General features: G+C 39.4%; 1 protein-coding gene and 4 non-coding genes across 6 annotated transcripts; 3 read left to right on the forward strand and 2 right to left on the reverse strand.

Moving 5' to 3' along the window:
- Positions 1–929: 929 nt before the first annotated feature.
- trnaw-cca lies at positions 930–1,001 on the forward strand. The gene has a single exon. It is a non-coding gene; the product is annotated as a tRNA-Trp (tRNA).
- Positions 1,002–4,033: 3,032 nt separating this feature from the next.
- On the forward strand, positions 4,034–4,105 carry trnaw-cca. Its single transcript has one exon. It is a non-coding gene; the product is annotated as a tRNA-Trp (tRNA).
- Positions 4,106–4,643: 538 nt separating this feature from the next.
- trnaw-cca lies at positions 4,644–4,715 on the forward strand. Its single transcript has one exon. It is a non-coding gene; the product is annotated as a tRNA-Trp (tRNA).
- A 337-nt stretch (positions 4,716–5,052) lies between these two features.
- Positions 5,053–5,124, reverse strand: trnaw-cca. The gene has a single exon. It is a non-coding gene; the product is annotated as a tRNA-Trp (tRNA).
- Positions 5,125–6,016: 892 nt separating this feature from the next.
- cul2 (cullin 2) lies at positions 6,017–17,997 on the reverse strand. Of its 2 annotated transcripts, none has more exons than XM_034132310.1 (21): positions 17,898–17,997; positions 16,627–16,766; positions 16,171–16,273; positions 15,961–16,055; positions 12,067–12,172; positions 11,816–11,898; positions 11,417–11,513; positions 11,083–11,202; positions 10,091–10,253; positions 9,887–10,011; positions 9,397–9,504; positions 8,966–9,025; positions 8,743–8,871; positions 8,539–8,625; positions 8,299–8,451; positions 8,097–8,174; positions 7,935–8,001; positions 7,550–7,752; positions 7,324–7,425; positions 7,111–7,227; positions 6,017–6,786 (listed from the first exon to the last, which is right to left on the reverse strand). In XM_034132310.1, the coding sequence occupies exons 2-21, from the start codon at positions 16,743–16,745 to the stop codon at positions 6,655–6,657; spliced, it is 2,247 nt and encodes a 748-aa protein (XP_033988201.1). In that variant the 5' UTR covers positions 16,746–16,766; positions 17,898–17,997; the 3' UTR covers positions 6,017–6,654. The 2 variants fall into 2 exon arrangements, with proteins under 2 accessions (XP_033988201.1, XP_033988202.1); XM_034132311.1 differs by having other exon boundaries at positions 6,425–6,786; positions 11,083–11,193.
- Between the last annotated feature and the right edge of the window lie 2,617 nt (positions 17,998–20,614).

Below are 20,614 nucleotides of genomic sequence, written 5' to 3' on the forward strand. Positions count from 1 at the left end.
ATTTCTCCAACCCATTTTGTGCCAAAAAGACAACCATTAAGCTTTTTTTAGTAGTGTTCCTTATATTACAGTGAGTTTGAAATCATGTTCTCGAAAAAATGTGCAACCTGGGGTCATTGGGATCTGTAAGGGACTGGGGCCCGGCAAGTTGCATGCTTAGTTGGTATAGCCTACTATCAAAGCACATGACACTATAAAAGACAGATCAGTCCTGATGCTTATATCTACCTTTTATAAGCATTTCATTTGGGATTCCTGTGATGTCAAACACTATCTTATCAGATGCAGATCTGTGAGTTTATGGTTAGGTAAATATGGGAAACCCTTTGGGCTCCAACTCAGAGCAATTACTGCAGATCTATTGCAACAAGTATTACGCTTGTTATCACACTTCGTTTTGATCTATCTGTGTTGCCTGGGTGTTGGACATACACACTGATGTTGAGTTTGAATGAATGAGACAAATGAGCTTAACTCTCTAGCAGAATAAGTTATAGGAGTCATATTCTCAGATGAAGCTGCTGAGACCTGCACTTATGCCACTGATAGCAAAGCATATATTAATGTTATGACTAAATTATTGAACTGCAGTGCAAAAGGAGAGATAAGCCTAAGGCTGGATCTACAATATGACCCAATTCACTGATAAAAGCTGCAACCTTTCTGCGCTTCACTCATTCCCTGCAGCTCTTACTCTTTATGTTCTCATGTAGTCCAATTGAGTGAACATGAACACCAGTGCAATAGGGACAACCTCTTTTCAAAACTATATTATCACTGCTCAAAATCTGTCTGCATTAATACCCTCGCTTCTTGCTCTCAAGCTAACACATATAACCTAATGATGTGTCTTCAATTTGCTTTTTTATCCCAGGAGTCACTGCTGGATACAAAAATGCGATGCAAAATGCCACTTCCTCCATCATCCTGACTCTGTGGCGCAACGGTAGCGCGTCTGACTCCAGATCAGAAGGTTGCGTGTTCAAATCACGTCAGGGTCAAACGGTAGGAACTTATTGGTGTATTGCCTTATAGTGAAATATGATATTACTGGTAAGCCTCAAAAAGAAGAACTCTTTCAACCTGATATACTCGTGTCACTCGATGTTGACAACCTCTCTCTTCCCTTGCACATGTGTATCATACTCCCTCTACTGACAAAAATAAGAAAAACACTCACCAAAAAGAGCAACAAAGGAGAGTTTGATGACCTAAATGGATATTTTGTTAAAACCAACACACAAACCCTCAGTGTTTTTTATGTTAACTCAAATAAATGGTAAGATACCAGTTGCTGAATGAATCTGATATATTTGAGAGTTTCTTATATAGGACAATAATAAGTTTCCTAAATTAACAATTCAGTTATTTATCCGAAACTGCTATGGTTAAATGATTCCCGGGCCTGCATTGTAGTTTGTCCACTGCACATCAGGAATGCATGGAGGAGGAGACTATGGTGGAAATGAAGAGTTTCACTGGGGCCCAGGACCCGCTGTGAAGGTTGTTTTGAATTTAAATATGTAATTTATAGTACTGGATGAAAGAGAGGTAAAAGAAGAGCCTGTGATTTTCTCTGCAGTTGTTAGGATATTATAAGCAGACCTGAAAATAAGTGAAGTATGTCATGGCAAATATGTGAGCCTGTTTACTGGTTGAAGGAATTACAGAAATGTAACAAGGAAAGTAACTTACATTCCTAGTAACATTTTGATCTAAAAATAAATTGCACCATGCCATGGCAGCAGTGTGAGCCTTGTTATTGGCTCAAAAAATTACTTACTTTATAACACTAGGTGGAAATTGTTTTCTTATATTATCTTAGTATTGAGCGGTGCCTAACTTCATCTTCTCCACATTTACAGAATTGTCCTATGCAGAGAGGCAAGCATCAGCACATAAAGTAAACAATGCGTTTCTGTGTGTGCGTGTGTGTGTGTGTGTGTGTGTGTGTGTGTGTGTGTGTGTGTGTGTGTGTGTGTGTGTGTGTGTGTGTGTGTGTGTGTGTGTGTGTGTGTGTGTGTGTGTGTGTGTGTGTGTGTGTGTGTGTGTGTGTGTGTGTGTGTGTGTGTGTGTGTGTGTGTGCGTGTGTGTGTGTGTTTGTGTGCTGTATTTGTCAGCTGACAGTGAGGGTGTGACTTCCACAGCATACGTGCTCCAACATGATCCTGAGAGTGATGGAGGACATTCCTGACACATCACTCCATCATCAGAGTTGTACCTCACCACCAAAAAATCACAATGTACACATTCATAGAGGTGTAATTTACTACATCCTTCCTCTACCTCTATCAGGGCCTTCTAACTCCACCTTCCACCTTTTATTGATGAATGTAAAATGAGTGAATGTGGGGACTTGGCCATAAACTGAGAGGAAGATATTCTTTATAAGGACAGTCACATTTATTGTGTATCATGGCTCCTCCCCATTACCTGCTACATGTGATGCAATAACCTGCATGTCAAGGACATTAACAAGAGAGAACATCAAGTACAAATAAGAAAAAGAGTAGACAAATTGTAGTTGTAGTTACACAGAACTTTGGCTAATAATAGAGATATCATCTAAGTCATCATCACAGCCTGAAATCAGAATTACTGTTCACTTTAATTATCCCTTTTAAGGCCAGGTTTTATCATCAAATACATTAACGGTACTTTGTCTTTGAAGGAAAAGCAGGTTGATTTTGGTTTTCAGTAGCATGATACTGTGTTAAATTAACATTACATTGCAAAATAAATCTACAGATTAACACAAACTACTCAATCCCACTGTATCCATTGTATTTTTTCCCAACTTTCAACTAATTTTAGGCTGACATTTACACATTTCTGAGTGTTTTAATGTTGTGTTCCCACTTTGCAAAATAGCCATGCCTGTCAAATCATGATTTGATGCTTCTGAGAAGGCTAAAGCCAGTGTTTTGTTTTCTATCTCCTCACCATTATTGCATCAGTCATTGTTTAATTGTTGCACAACTCCTCAGCAGACGGCTCCATGTGAGTCTGCACATGAAGATGCAGTTATTAGTTTATGTTGGCTTCAGTTCATGCCAATTGACTTGAAAGACACTACAGATGTGTGATAAAACTCACAGTAAACAGTGTCTAACATTACTTAAATCACATCTCTGCCATCATTGCAGTCTGATGCAAGCTAAGGCATGTATTTTCCCCTGAAAAGTTTCCCTGATAACACACATTAGCAACTACTACCAAAGCACCTTCAATTGTTATTACATTGCTTATAGCTCAAAGCAATATAACCCTATGTTATGCAAAACATTTTACTAAGACCTTAAGCTACTAACCCTCAAAATAAACATCAGGGTCTTTTAAAGTAGTTTCACTGCTGAACCGTACGGTAATTGTGCCCCCTCTGCAGGCTCTTCAAAGTAATACACCTTGTCTTCTCTCCAGGAATCTTCTTTGTTTGGATTAAGTGTAAAGCCTGTAATTGCAGTGTTTATGGGGATTGGGCCTAGAGTACACTGTGAACACACAGAATGGTGTTAGCTCTCTGATTTCCTGGATTTGCAAACTCTGCCTGCTGCTGTTTTGCATACACTTTCTGTATTGCAACTCTTTTGATCACCCATGTAGCCCAACAACAAGTATGATTAACATGAAAACTTCTAGGTTTGCATTTGATACGTATTATATAAATAATCCCAACTGAAATCTATGACTCTATATATAACTATGCGTTTTGCAGAAGTGTTTCTATGCGTATAGCCTGATGAAAATGCAAAATGTTGGATACTGTGAGTTGACATCTGATTATTTAAAGAAATCTACATATTTCAACTTTTGCTTTAAGTACTGCTGTTAGTCATAGCTGGTTCCTACTCTTTCTTTTAAGGCTGATTTTAGTGGCAATAATCTGACATTTTACTAAATATTCACAAACAGGCAAATATAAAACCTTGGGCCTTGTAGTGGATACATCCTTCCGTACATGAATGCAGATTTTTGCTCTAAAGTAAACTAACAACTGTGAGTTTCACACGAGACCAAAAAATTAGCTTTGTATGACCTTGTGGCGCAACGGTAGCGCGTCTGACTCCAGATCAGAAGGCTGCGTGTTCAAATCACGTCAGGGTCAATGGAAATAACCTTTAGTTTGTGAGATGTGACAATGACAGTCTGGTCCCTTCCAATACCTGTAGATCTGACAGGTTATGTGCTTTGTTGGATGCATTGGAAAAAAACACGTAGTAAATCCTACGCTTCATGTTGTATCATGCAACCTAAATATTAAGAAATCAATCAAAAGTTTTGAATGGTGAGAACATCCACCTACCTCCCGGATGAGCGGTAGTGTTGGGCCTTCATGATTCTCACTATAGCTGCTTGTAAATACATGTTGTGCTCCTCATCTGCTCCATCTCCTAATGATCAGACAGATAGTTAGATTTATTAGGAAAGGATAACCATAATGCATCAAAAACACATTCCCAAATACAAAAACTGGGCCATAGTGGATACATCCTGCCATACCTGTATGCTGTTTGCCTTTTGCTTTTTTTATCTCATCATTCTTCACACTCACACTCATGTCACAGAGTCAGAGTGTGGATTGTGCAGTGCTCTAACTTTAACAACTGTGACTTTCCCAGGACACCAAATATACAACTTTGTATGACCTTGTGGCGCAACGGTAGCGCGTCTGACTCCAGATCAGAAGGCTGCGTGTTCAAATCACGTCAGGGTCAGAGGAACTGTCCTTTATTCATAAAAACTGAGACATGACAATCACATTCACTGGCATGTTCAGTTTCTGTACATCTATAGATCAGATCCTGTGCTTTGTTAGATGCATTGTTAATGTCAACACGTAATGTGGTATGCAACCTAATTCAAATGACATTATGACAGTCTAAAAAATAAGTAAGCTATAAAGTTAAATTAAAAACCCTTTGAGAATGTACATCATACATACGATGTTTTGATATGCTTTTATGTTACTGCGAGTATACAAGTTCTTGTTGCACTGCCCTTAAACACAAACAGGATGGTCCTTACATTCAGGATACTGTGGATGAAAAGGACTGACCTCGACGTGATTTGAACACGCAACCTTCTGATCTGGAGTCAGACGCGCTACCGTTGCGCCACGAGGTCCTGCCGCCCATTACAGCCATATTAAAACAATATAAATTAAGACAAACATAGACAAGGATGCATTTTTACTGCTAGCATACATTTCCATATTTGAATTGACAAAATACTAATATATTTCATATAGCAAATATGCAACACATATAAGCCATTTATAAAGCTACCTTCCAGTACTGTGGATAACAAAACAATGGTATGTGTTATTAATTATTGTTTATTATTCTTTCCTGATAAAAAGCTTTACTCACTGCCTTTCGGCTGCGTCAGCACCATGGACAGCCGTCAGCTCAACAGCTGGCGTACTCTGCGCGTGCTGACGTAGTCGTGACGCACTTTTATTTAGCAGTCATTTACTCGAATACGTTGGACGCTAATTAGCTGAGCATCTTCAAATGACAGTACTGTACTATGCACATTGAAGAGATGAATGCTGGGAAAAGTGGCTGCAGTTAAAAAAGCCTCTTTTCTGGGACACAAACAACTGTGCTGGGTTCGGTTGCAGTTTAGTAGTTCCTTGTAAACTGATTTTATTGCTGGATGTTCTTGAGCAAACTGCTGTTTTCATATGAAAAGCATTCCACTGCTTGGTATTCTCAAAGCAAATGCATAACATCTCCATTGTTGTTAGGAGTTTCAATGAGCTCCTTTGTTTTCACCAAACAGACTGGAGCCACAGTGACTTCTCATCTCCTTCCCTAGTCAGGACTGCAGGAAAGTCAATTATTTTCTTACATTTGATTAATCAAATGGAACATCACTCCCTGAAGCAGCTTCACAGGAAAAGCGTGGCGCTGCTAAAATGCCAGTATCACATTCACAGCACACATTGACAAACACCACCAGAAATGAATGACATATGGATACACTTGACAAATGTTTACATAAAACCTTTCAATGTTTTTATTCATTTATTTGACAAGCAGCAAGATCATGTTTGTCACCTCATTTTTTCTTTACATTTGAAAGTAGATACAATAGTCAGTATACCAGTTTTATTACAATATGTTTTCCTAACTTCAGTACATTTAACAAAGAAAAAAATAAAATAAACACACAACTGCAAACGTGAGAAAAGAAAGCATGTTTTTTTTAATGTGTAGCCAACAAAGTCTCATTGATGTCACAACTCTTCCCCCGGGTTTCTTTTTTTCCTTTATTTTCGGTCGTCTAGTATGTTGATCATCTCTTTCCTCTCAAACAGCGATAGGCATTTTCTTTTTGTCGTTTGACGCACAGGTGCGTGGCACTGGTGATGTTGTAAACAGCTTAAAATCAGAAGGTGGGCGGGGTTTGGAGGAGGGTCTTGAGGGTGGTTGTGTTAGCTGGCTGTCCGAACGTGACTCGATGACCTTTTCTTGTGTTCAAAGATGGAGGCACCAGTCCTGCTTTTTAGTCACCGCACATAATCACAGCAGACAGCTACAGTCCAAAACCTAAATGGATGAATGAGTCTGTTTTGTTATTAATTTCGCGTTTTAAACCTGCATCTGCCGGTCAGTCACACAGGCAAGTGTTTGTGTGGAAGCGCTCCCTCTACGCCACATAGCTGTACTCGTCTGCCGAGGTCTGGCTTCGCTCGATGTACTGCTTGTCGATGAGCACCTCGATGCACTTCTTGATCATGCTGATACTTGGGTTGAACCTGGCTTTGGACTGATTGATGACCTGCGCACAGAGACATTTAGAAAAACGTGATTGGACAGTTTTTGTAATGTTAAAAACAGGGTTGCAACATACTGCTATAGATTCATGATTTTGAAATGTGTTATGTAAATGTTTTTCTAAATGATATCTATATTATGATCTCTTTGTGTGTGCATGTGTATGTACTGTAAGTATATATAATATGTTGGACTACAATACTGTATTTGTTTAGTGAATCTGTGAATATGTGCAGGCTTAGTGTAACTTGTTTAATAACCAAAAGCTAAAAGAAAGATACTGTAAACACAAATATTAGGATTTTGTATGAAGAGAACTTCCACCCACCTCCTGGATGAGGGCGTTGTGTCGGAGCACCTTTCGAGCTTTCATGATTCTGACTATAGCAGCTTGTAAATACATTTTGCGGTCCTCGTCTACAGCGCTCCTCGTTTGCTCCATCTCCTAAAGATCAGACAGATATAATGTTGTTAGAATGATCAACATAAGACAGGATAACAGAAAAGCATATTTAGAATGAAGGATAACCATTTGTCTGACCTGTGGTGTGTCTTTCTGCATTGATGTTGTGATCTTGAACTTTGTCCTTTTACTGGTGAAGCTCATATTTAATGAAAACGTGGACTCGGTTTCAATCTCCTCCTGTAAGCAGAGAGGAAATGATTTATTTATTCAAATCTATAAGGACTTCACACAAAATGTGGTACCATCGGTAATGACAAACACCATCCCAGGTTATGGGATGTGCATCAAATTGCACTCGGACCTTTTGTGAGTCGTGGTTGAGCATCTTGACGTCCAGCAGGGACCTGATGGTCTTTTGGAGCTCCTTCTCGTTCATCTGGGTGCCGTCCTGCAGCTCCTTGTAGGTCACCGTCAGGCTGTTGTTGAAGGCCAGGAGCACAGCCATCTGGTAAGTGGTCACCATGGCAACGTAGGGCTTGGACAGGTAGTTCATCTTCACCTCACCTGAGATGAGCCAATGCGGATGAAACATACGATCGAAACAACTACATTACTATTGAAACTGTTTTTCAAGAATAGAATTATCCCATTCAAATGCAGGGATCTTCAGATATTTGCTCATATATATGCACTTTTATATTAAAATCTAGCAAAAGTTAGCTTTAAATGGTGTATGTGTGCGTTACCTGTGCAGAGATAGTGCAGCCAGGTCAGCTTCCTCCCACTGAAGTGCTGATTATAGAACAACTCAAACTGTAAAAGAAGATAAAGACCGAATGTATTATTTCAGCTGCTCCTGTATTCAATTGGAACTAAAAACTGACAATAAATCTGAGCTTCAAACTCACCATCTGCACACTCTTCTCTAGTTCTTGAGGGATGGCGAATGTGGAGGAGGGGACGTGTGTGAGAGGCCATGCTCCAGCCTGAAATCAGATAGCATTTACCACAACATTACACATTTTGAAGTCTTAATTATATATCTAACCATGCCAATGATTCTCTTAGATGTTAATCCCATGATTGTGAGTACGAGTGAGTCCTCCTCACCTGTAATACATAGATCTGGAAGCTGATGCCCAGGTCCACCACCGTCTCCTGTGTCTTGATGAAATTGTTGAACTTGTTGTTGAGGTCGGCGCTCACGCTCATGTCGGTGTACATTCTGTGCAGTTTGCTCGTGAACTCGTAGCCACAGGCTTGCTGTAGGAATAAAGAGGAGAGAGGGTGTGTGTGAGCGGAGGACAGTCAGACAAAAAACAAGTCTTAATATTTCGTTTTTGCATTTACCTTTAGTTTGTTGATCATGGCTTCTTCAGAGTCCATTGACAATGATAAACCGTGTATTAACCGTTTCGCTAGCATTCTGGCGTAAAACTGTGGAAAACGAAGAAAATCTTTAAATCAGAGCGCTGTAGTTCATCTGAATGTCACAAGGTGTTCGAAGAAAAATAATGTGCTTTTCTTATTTTCCACTATAAGAATTGTGCTCACCTTTTGAAAGATGTCCTTGTCGTCTATGTACTTGAACACTGTGATGAAGCTCGTCAGCTTGTCCTCCACCTCGTTCTCCGTCATTCCCTTCGCAGACTTCTTCAGGAGGTTGTCGCAGTATTTCGCCAGCTGCACAGAGACACCGGGAGGGGACATGACCTGGTCAAGGCAGTGTGTATAATACAGTGTGTACGCTTGTGTGTGTATGTGTGTGTGCACCCACCAGTTCAGGGGCTTTACAGATGGACTTGGGCTCTCTGAAGTTCACCACAGACGTCAAAGCCTGAGGACGAGAAATCCAATAAACACGTTCAATACAATAGTTGATCATGGATGAAGCTTTTAAAGGGGACCCTGGGCTTCAGAAACTCAATGCATTCTGGGAAATGTAGGCACTTTCGACAGGAGAACTTTCTCCAGCAATATAGCATACACTGAGGAATGTATTGCTTGAAATTGACTTAATTTACCATGGTGACACAAAGTGACACATGTTCCCTTTAAAAATGCAACTAATTTTACATAGAATTAACACATAATTGCTGTTTGCCGTTAAAAAAAAAGAGTAACTCAGTTTTGATATCTAGCAACTGCAATAAATATGTTTAATAAGGCGGATGCTATTCTGGGAGTTTAGAGTCTGGGGTTTATTACCTTATCGAGTGCACTCATGAAGTGCTGATCTCCATTTAGAACTGTGTTTATGAGCTGAACGAATTTACTGTGGACCTCCAGCACTGACTCCACAAACAGGGTTGGCATCTAGAGAGGTCAGAAAAGAGAGAGAACAAAAAAGAAAAGTTGTATCAAAAAGACAAATCTTCAAGTTTACATACAAAAATTACATTTTTAGAGCAGATGAAATAATCGATCTCAGTCGGTCTATTTTACCATACTGGGACCACACGGACGAAAAAGCATTTTTTCCAGGTCTCTATGCTATAAATTAAATGGTTATATCGATATTACTTCAAAAACAAACTATTCTATCCACAAAACTGAACAAATAAAAAGCCATAATTGAACTTGTAAAGTTTTTTCATAAAATATGATTTTCTTTTTTAAAGCTTCCACAGTTATTTTCCAAAAAATAACAGCATCTTGAAAACCCACTATTCTGCATTTGCAGGTATGTGGTACTAACGTTTTCCTGAGAGAGGTTACTGGTGCCTCGGATGCCCTCGTTGTGGATGTGGACCTGCAGCTCCTGGATCATGTGGGGCAGCCCGCTGGCCACGGCCCGCAGCAGGGTGTACATGTTGGCCATGTCTACACAAAACAACACACAAAGTTTAATTCCAATGCTGCAACTCAATGTGTGACTGTAATTTTCCAAACCCGGACTGACCTTCTCTCTTCTCCTGCCGGATGATGCTCTGGCACTCCCCGTGCAGGAACTGCAGGTGATCGGCCACCATCCTCTGCTGGCATTCATGGATGACTTTGGCATAGGAGCTGGGGTGCAGGTACTTCCGACATCTCATCTCTTCGTCTTTCAACCGGCCCAAAACCTTGAGGAAAAATAGATAGAAAGGAGAAAGAGAATAGGTTCAGTTTCTCAAATCCAACAAATTCAATGTTCATATCAATGTGTCTTGAAATTTGGCAAAAATATCCAATTATTAATATAGACAGAAGGTTTAACATGATAACATCGGACAACTTTTAAATGATATAATAAAAACAGTCTTAAAATGAAATTGTCTGCACTGTAGTGTAATACAGTGCTGCTCATTACAGGAGTATCACATAATGCGCTAATGCCTGGATAAGCTTTAATGATGATCCTGTTTACAGGCTTGAGGGATAAATCTGATTATTGCGGGAATAAATGAACAAGCGTTAGAGAGGAGAGCGATGGAGAGGTCATGACAGCTGAATTTGCCCAAGGGTGGTGAGTTAATGGTAGAGATAATACTCAGATTTAAACTCTTATGTCACCAGACGGACATGACCTGACAGTTCAAACACACACAGGCCCGGGTTGAGTATAAATGGATGTGATGGATGCTGGTGAACACAAGATGCAGGGTTAGTCATCCTCAAATCAAGCTACGTCTTTGAGTTTATACAGAACACCATCAGCTTTATAATAAGGGTATAACTGTGATACAGCAGCTCAGAGGCTCAGATGGCAGCTTGAAGATACGTAGTGTTGTAGAGACTATCATTTAGCTGCTGAAACGAAATGATTAACAAGTGCAGGTGATTTGAATGACCCCGGGACAGACACATCTCCAAACATCCCACGCCCACAATAAACAAAGTGACAACCCAACCGCATTCCTTGCCCCTCCACCCAGCATCCACATACTTGCATTATCTTTCCATCAATCCTACCTTCTCCATGTACTGTGAGCAGTTGGATTCTTGCAGTAGATTGGAGGCTTCTTGTTTGTAGTACTCTCCCGTTTTTGACAGAAATGGCCCCTCGAAGATTTCCTGATAAAACTGTGAATACAGTAGGAGAATGTGGCGCGCATAGAATTTACTGTACATGTATACAAAACATGGTCTTACATGAGAGTCTGCTGTACATAACAACACACACAAATATATAAAAAAGAGATTTAGCAGCACAACAAAACTGTTTTTGATAGACATCTACGTATCAATTATTTGATATAAAAATGCAGAATTTTTTAATACTGTTTATCATTATTAGTGGTCTTACCTTTAGTGGAAACTTCTTCTTGTACTGTTCAACATGAACAAAGGAGTTGATGACCCCGTGGATTACCTTCTGGTTGGGGTTCTCACCACAACGATCACTGTAAAATGAGAATAGAATTAGAGCTAAATTCGATGTTTGCTTTGTTGTTTTATTGTGATCACTGAAATTATTAGAAGTGTTGGAAAACCTGTTGGGTGTAGGTTAAAGACGGCTACACATCCAGTCATAAACAGTGAGAAAGAATGGAAATCTGGCATTGTAAAAATATGAATTCCCAACATCTAGAGTACCATGACTTAATAGGCTATCCCTGTTTTCTCCAACATTGCTGAAAGCCTGAAACATTCATCTTAGACAACAAAAAGCACTCTTGTGGCTCAGTTAGTGTGAAAAACATACTTTTTGATTTCATTCAGCAACATCCGGATCAGGACAGCCTCAAGAGGCTCGATCATTAGCTTCCTCCACATATCTAGCGCCAACTGCAACGACAAATGAAAAGACAGCAGTTAACAAAAGTGTAAACACGAGTAGGTCATCGAATGAAAGTTAAAATCTTGACATGAGCACTGGACTCATAGAAGTTGAATCACACTAATCTCTCGATAAAGTGGATTTTTTTGTATACCAGTACAAGAATCAGTCAGTACCTCTCCAATCTCCATGAGCGGCTCGTTCATGTCCACCCCCCCGTAGCCGTACTGTAGGTCTGCTTCTGTTAGTTTGTTCTTCTTGATGAACTGAGTGTTGAGATACCTGAACAGAGTGGGGGAGGAGGTCAACATGTTAAATTATCAGATGTTTGAGAGTCATTTCAGGAGAAACTTATACCACCTCACTACTGCTGCTGACACTCATGAAGTGACACATAAAAGCATTTTTGGGAAATATTACATTTGTGAATATCAAATGGGAAATACCAGTTTTTCCAGGGTTCCTACAATTTAAAGGTCCCATGTCATGCTTTTCCGGTTATTACCCGTCCCCATGTGTGTTATGAAGGTTGTTATGCATGTAAACGGTCTGCAGAGTCACAAACCCTCAAAGTACACCCTGTAGCGAGTAAAACTCTAACACAGAAAAGACCTGTCTATGCTGCCCCAGAACGCCTCAGTGGAGATTTCTCTTTTTCCATTGTTTACTTCCTGGGTACAGTGACGTGCCCATACCCAAATGGACTAATCCGTGGAGCTCCTCACACACACACACTCTCTCAGCAGCGAAACTGTGACGCGCTGGGGGGAGGGGGGGGGTGCTAGTGGAGCCTCGCAGCGGCGAAACTGTGGCGCGCTTACACTGTAGGTGCGCCACGGGGTGGAGGAGCCCCCCCCCTTCCCGCATGCATTCGCGATGTCTCGCAGACCCCACGCAGCAAGCAAGAAATAAACCCAGCTCACACTGTCCGCTCCTCGCAGCAGCGAGCCGCGCAACGTCCCGCCAACACGCCACCCAGACCCCACGCAGCATTCTCATCTGTTTGTCCTTACTGGTGTCATTTTCTGGTTGCTAACGCCATTGTAACACATAATCACTGATGTTCCGCTGTAACGGTGGTAGACTCATCAGAACAGGGAGGGCGAGCGGACCAATCAGAGCACAGTGGGCTCACAGGGAGGGCAAGCTGACCAATCAGAGCACAGTGGGCTCACAGGGAGGGCGGGGGCAGGAGCTCCAACAAGCCGTTTAGGACAGAGAGTGAATACACATACTACACAGAGATGCTGTATGAGAAACCAATGTGAGTTTGGAAAATTGCACAATATAAATCTATTCTAGTAGACCTCAACAATGGAATTATGATCAGTAGAAATGGCCATGACATGGGCCCTTTAATGCAAGTTATAGTTAAGGCTTTTTAACATAACACCAAGACCAGTTGTAAGGGAGTTTTTCTCATTATCCGGATCAACATAAGTGAAACCTTTGGTAAATTATTCAAATTTAAACAATATATATAATTTGCAATGTCAGAAAAAAATATGAATAAAACCAATAAGACCTTGACTTTTGTTTAAGAAAATGCAATGCCTTTAAGCCTTTAAGACAGTTAAAAGGGCCGCTACTTTTAGGGGCAATGTTCTGTACAGAGTATAAGTGGTTTCATTTTGTGTAACAAGCAATAAACCAATCCACTGCAGTTTATGGATGTAGCATTCCTTTCAGCCAACTTCATGGTTTCAGTGACACATAATCCCTATAGTCATAGATAAACTGTGTAACAGCGGGGTTGAATTCTTGTTTTTAACCTGGGTCCATTAACTAGCCAGAACATAGGTTATACATTGATATGTTAGTGAAAGAAAACAGCTTGATATTATTCAGATAATTTTACCAGGAATCAATAGGTTTGACATATTAACTATGAAGCATATTACAATTGTCTTATGTGAAAGGATCGAAGTACTAAAATAAACCAAGTCTGCAGCTCTACAGAGTATTTTAACACATTGTTTGGGTTTTACAGCCCACACATTTATGGTTGTGTCTCGCTCCTCTCATTAACCCTCTGTAGGCAGCACTTTGTGGCAAAAAGCTGTGATAATATCAGGGTGCACTACCTGCCCAGCACAAAACAGCAGACTTACATAAAAGTCATTGTTGGTCAGACACTTTGACTTACAGGAGGAAAAGCTCAGGTGTAGGTGTTAATTACACTAACAATGGCTCATAAGTTACACCTGTGTGAAGAGTCAAAAAGTCTTCTGTGACAACGGAGTAAAAGTTGGGTTTCCGTCTGCACATGGTAGTAGGAAATGAGGAAGATTCATTTCATTCTGGTGTCACTAATCACAGATACTATGATGTTGAAATACATACACCAGTATTGTTTCAACATTTCATAAAGGACGCAAGTTAGCAGCAGGAAGGCTACCACACAGGCTGACACAGTTTTTGATAGCTTTCATAACGCAGATCCATGATGTCTGATTCAGTCCACCTTAAATGATGTGAAGTTTTCACAGCTGTGCCTCAGTCAGCAGCCCAGCAATCACCCTTAGCCTGATTTTCTTTCAACAGTCAAGCATAAAACACCAGCATCAAGGGTTATACGACTGCTAATACAACTGCTAGAGTTGAGTAATACTAACCATCAAACCTAAAAAGCAGAATTATAATTTAAGGTGTTTGTTTTGATTCAGTTGGCACTTTAATCTAACCTCGATTACTGGATAATTTGAGTTTGAAAGCAGGCTTGTATGTTTCCCAGACTTCAGGTGAGGATATTAGGCGACCCTCTTCTATATTAAGAACTGAACACTATTATGTCACCACTAAAGCCAAGAGCCTCTCTCTCTCTCACTCACTCACAGGGACAAAATAAATTACAAAGGCATATGTATGCACAGACGGTCTGGTGGGAAGTTTATAAAAATAGATCTGAGAGCTCTCCAAGGGAGTATTGATTTAGAATGGATAAGGACTAGGGCTGTCAGTCGATTAAAATATTTAATCGCGATTAATCATGATTGTCCATAGTTAATCGCGATTAATCGCAAATTAATCGCACATTTTGTATCTGTTCTAAATGTACCTTAGAGGGATATTTTTCAAGTTTTTAATACTCTTATCAACATATGAGTGGACAAATATGCTTTATATGTTTGTTTATTATCATTTGAACAATGACAAATATTCTCATGAATATTAAACACAACAACCTCTGAACATTACAAATATTCGCCTCAATTCAACCTGGAACCTCTCTCATACAATAATACAATACAAAGTGTGATCGTTGGAGCTACAGTATGTGCAGCTCAAGGCATATATGCTCGAACGGGAGCTGCAATCATGTTGCGCGTACTATCCGTGCTGAGTGTGCTGACTTTTCGTACAATGTCCCACTGTCTGGCTGCAGACTGCATAAAGTCAAGTGCTCGGCGCAGTTGTCGGCGAAATGTCATTGAAACAGCTCCTTATATCCGTTAGCGCAGCTAGCTAGCACCAGATGCTAACAACAACAACACGTAAGGTGTGCCTCGCTCGCGCGAGTCGCCCCACACATACACACCCTCCCGGTCCTCCCGATGGCAGTCCTGGCCTGCCGGTGAGCGTGGAAGTGTGGTCTGCCACAAGCGGGCGGCAGGAGCGGGGCTGTCAGCATCAGCTTGGAGATGGTATTTTAAACTCGATGCGCTCTGAAACTACGGGGCGGCCGAGGACAAAAAATACACATGCATTAATCGCGTTAAAATAATTAGTGGCGTTAATTTTTTTTTGCGTTAACGCGTTATTAACGCGTTAACTTGACAGCCCTAATAAGGACACATCAAATGCACAATGGCACTTCGAACTTGAGGTAATATTTAAAGTGTACAAAAACGTTATGCTAGCTTGTGATTGAATGAGTACACTCTGCATCGAAGGACATTGACACAAAAAAATGTCCTTAATCTCTAATTGGAAAACCTTGAAGATACAACAAATTATAATAAAGATGGAGAAGAAGAAAGGACATCTCTTAACGGTGTGTTAGCATAGTGACTCGATGATATGAAATACAGTCAATTATAAACAAAGAAAATGAAAGGCAGCAATGTTACCTGTACAAGCAGTCCATGTAGTCAGCTCCTTTGCTGTACTCGTCCCAGTATCTGTGGTACATCACTAACACCTTCTCCTCTGATTCCAGAACTTTCTAAAATGCACAGACAAAATGTACATGTGTTATATAAAGATGCGCAATACAGAAATAAAATGCTAGCAGAAGGGTTTTCTTTGCCAGCTGTTAAAAAGCTCTTGAGAGTGCTTACCTTGTACAACTGCCGAACATGATTCTCAAGAAACACCTTGGTCTCTGTGTATAATCTCTCACCCAAAGGCTCTGGGTATGCAACGCACAAGGCATAAATGTCACTGGTCCCCGAATGAAGGATAATAACTTAGTTTCGATATCATGGTTTCATTATGAATAGATGCAAATATACAGTTAACAAAGATGTACCAGATATAGATTTTGCTATAATAAATTAATAGTTGCTTCGCCTCTGTCTAAAGAAACAGCTTGTTTAACACTTACAGCATACAGTATCAACTATAAACTATTACAGATTTTATAAAAAAGAAAATTGGCTAATTTATAAAAACGAAATTAACCAAATCTTCTGTTTAAAGTTTGACTTCATGTCCATAAACACTATTCTAAAACTTTGCAGAAATCTTTGTAATCTTGTACTAACATAAATATGGAGCGAGTTTGCATAGGATACGAGAATCGATCATTCCACGTGGTTCTCTCCACATAGTCGAGCATCACCACAGCCTTGATTGTCGTCAGTAGCTTGTTCCATGTCTCGTCAAAATCCACCACCCGCGGCTTTAAGGACATTGTAACGCTTCTCTTTGACCCCTGATAGAAAAAAAAGAGAAACAAGAATACAGAAGTCAGTAAAGAAATTCAAACACATACATTTGTAGACTCTTCCAGTTTTACAATGTTAATGTAATGTTATCTTTCCCTTCACGCAGTTTATTATAGTATATTAATGTTCTCTAAATTAATAGATTTTTACTTTCGGAATAAACCAGGCAGCAACTGAAAGTAAAACAAATGTATCCTTAGCAACGTGACAAAATGAACATAATGCTGGGCACACTTTTCAATTCATTTTATTAAGCTCATTACACTAACTATTTGAATATTTAATAATTAATTGTAATTTCTAAAGATAACAGGTCATAAAAATGTAAAAATTGATTTAATCAAGAGTAATTACATAACACAGATGATAGAATATAGGGCAAATTGAACATGCATGTCAACAGAAATGAGTCTAATGATAGTCTGCTACAAAACAGCTACTTCTATGATAGCAACAGATGAGATAAACATTGTGTTCCAAGTTCATGGAAGTAATACTAACGTTCATCAATAGTGAAAGCAAACACAACATTTTAGTAGCTTCGTAACTTACCAGGCGATACTTCTGCATGTATAATATATAAACTACTGTTTGTGCCAAAGACAAATCAAAGATAACCTGGAAGTAGGGGAAACTAGGCCCTGTGTTGTTTCTCGTCATTCATACCAGTTGATTTCACGTCAGTGAAAACATTGCAACATCATCATAGTTTTTCTTGCTATCCAATTCACGTAAGCTGATATCCGTCTATCAAAAGATAGTTATAATGTTACTAAATAAACAGCCATCTTGCAGTCATGATAAAGGCAGCCAAGTAAAGGTTACTAGCTAGCGGAATGCCAATCCCAAAATAGGATAGCTAGCTAAAAGGCTAGCTAGCTTCTAGCTCGCATGCTACTTCTTCCTGCTCAAGTCCCAGCAGTTCTGATGGATCGGCTAGCAGCTAGCTGTTAGTCAGCTAGCAGAAAGCTAGCAACAGCTAGCTCAGCTATCGCTAGCAAATGGTCATCTTCTCTGCAATTAACCCACATTTGTACTGACAGCTCAGGAAAACATGTTGCTGTTGTGAAACGAAACAGCTGAAAGAGGTCAAGCGTTGACTTCTGAATAATACGTACCTCTGTTTAGTATCTATTTGTTATAAAACTCAAGTTTCTCCGCTGTCACAGGCTTGATTTGTCTCACTTACAGGTCTTCCCTACCTCTGAGATTATACCATTGTATTCGACGGGGGTGTATTATGAACAAGCGTAATTGTTCGTTACGATTTTTTGCTTTTTACCATGGTAACTTGTCTTTGAGATTTTTTATATTTTAAAGAACAAATAATATATCTTTACACACTGATACGAATAACATCAAACACAAATGGATCAAATCCATAAGAACACCTATCGTCATGGTATCGCCTAAAACTACGGAATCCTCTTAGGAATTGAGTATTAAAAGTATAACCACAGGGATTCTTTAAGTTATAATGTATTGTATCTCTATTGTTATAAGAAAGGGTAACGTTAAGTGTGTTTGCCTCAGCGTACGTTATAAACTTCGCATATATCTCATTAACTACGTTACAGCTGTTTTCCAGGCAGCTGTTGAAGTTTTCCATGCACACTGATATTAACTGTAAAATAATTCTCCCACTTAAATGTATTCAAACATGACACTTGGAAGAGAAATATCACAAACAACATTTGCAAATAATGGTCTGTGGAGTATTGTAAGCATGTTGAAGCATAGACTGTATATATTGAAAGCCATTTTTAACCATATGAGCTGAACAATCTCTGTGAATGCATGGTATCAGTGTCATAGTAATAATAGAAGGAAAACCCACCAATCAGAAACGTCAAAAAAACTGCCTAACGTTCCTTGAAGTTAGCTAACATTTCAAATAATGCTAAGTTTCACTCCACATAACTTTGTTCAGCTATATATAAGTGTTTTATAGATAAAGCTTCGTTTTGTTGTGATCGTGGTTCAAGCTCATCAGGTTACATACAACAGGTTCACCGTCATATAATGTAAGTACTGTATGCCGATAAAGAAAGTCAACTTTTTATCAACTACTTATTACATGCTAGTTAGCTCACGTTAGATATGACAGTATTAAGAATTAAAACAGCAGCTGGCTAAATTAAAGAGGAAAATAGCTAAAATATCCGTTTTAGATTGTGTGAACAATTTCATCCATTATGTATGTGATTTTTGTATTCATTATTTTATAGCAACATTTACATCAATTAATAATGGATGCCGTTGCAATATGAACCTTTAATGTTATTAACCTTCTCATAAACAAGAAAGACAATATTTATTAGCCAGTTACTTGACTGAACCAGCAGAGAGAGCCATTCAAAGCTAGTGCACTTTCCTCAAACAGGAAATGACAAATTCAATGTTAACAGCCCCATAACAAATTGAATGTAATACATGATGTTATATTTTCTAACTGAGAAATTCCACAGTATGGCATCAGTAATGGCTGATTGCAAACTAAATCCCCCTTTCATCCTTTTTAACTATTTAAGACAGAGAAAATACTGACTCACAATGGAATAGTGATCCACAACATTATGTGTAAACAATCAAACTACTATTTGACTAACATAAAATAGAAGGATAGACCTCTTAGACATGATGATTACGATGTGGCATAGCAGATAGACAGCCCAGAAGCAACATTTATTGATTTGTCTTACTGTACACATGAAAACCCTGTCTCTGACCTTCTCTAATCCCCAAGGTATCACAGTGAACACCCTGATCAGCAGCGCCAGTCATTACCTGTCAGAATGAACCAAGTGAAAAATGAAGGGACATATCAGCCAGGTGCAACTATGCCTTTTCGTCCTACACCCAAATACCAGAACACCAACTACAACCAGCTCTGTAAGCATAACTGAAAACAGGTTTTTATGTTATGTATTTAGCAAAATGTACCATATTGCTAAGCTCTATACTGCTACAAAAACTGCTACAATTATGACGTAAAAAATATTTAAACAGATCTGTACGCTTTAATGTCTGAAAAGTACATTTGACCCGACTCAGCTAAAGTTGTTAAGCAGTTTTTGCAATGGTGATGTAGTCCTCACACCTTTCATTTGTTCATCATTTGTTTATTTAGGCTTGTGTATTTGATACACATTCATTTATTGTTACATTAAGAAAGTAGGTTTGATTTAATCACAGAGTTAATGTACATTTTGTAATCTATAATTATTTACTAAGCATTTGCACAATGTTTGCCCTCCCAGCTGGATATTACCAAGGAACTCCCATCAATTTCTATCAAGAGACGACACAGGACCGGCTGTTTGTGGCCATGCCCAGCGCACAAATACCACACACTCAATCCAGTACCTTCCAATACTACCGGGAGCCGCTGAATTGCAAGAGAGATTACGGTTTTTCCTCACTACCATTTAACTCTTGTTAACCATGTGTATTCTAGTGTTTGTATAATATAAATCATAAGTGAGGAGAAAGGTTATTGTTGCCATTATCCCATTTTTGTTGTGTCAAAAAGAAAGCCTGATCCATTATTAGATAATTGATAACTTTACTTTTTGTGTCTTCCCAGTTGGATTTTCTCAAGGAGATCAAGTCACATGTCCGCTTCATGGGATGGAGAGCCTGCCATCTGCGGCCAAGAGCAACACAAACACACCAAGGATGCTTGAGTACTCCAAGAACACATTTTATGGCCAGCAGGAAAATATTAAGGAGGAGGAGTTTGTGTACAAATTGTCAGGTAACTCAAGATTTCCAGACTGCTGCTACTCAAAAAAGAGGATGGGTAGCAAACAAATGATCATCATCCCTGTAAATG

Source organism: Trematomus bernacchii, unplaced genomic scaffold, assembly GCF_902827165.1.
Source record: "Trematomus bernacchii unplaced genomic scaffold, fTreBer1.1, whole genome shotgun sequence".
In the NCBI taxonomy this organism is placed as follows: Eukaryota; Metazoa; Chordata; class Actinopteri; order Perciformes; family Nototheniidae; genus Trematomus; species Trematomus bernacchii.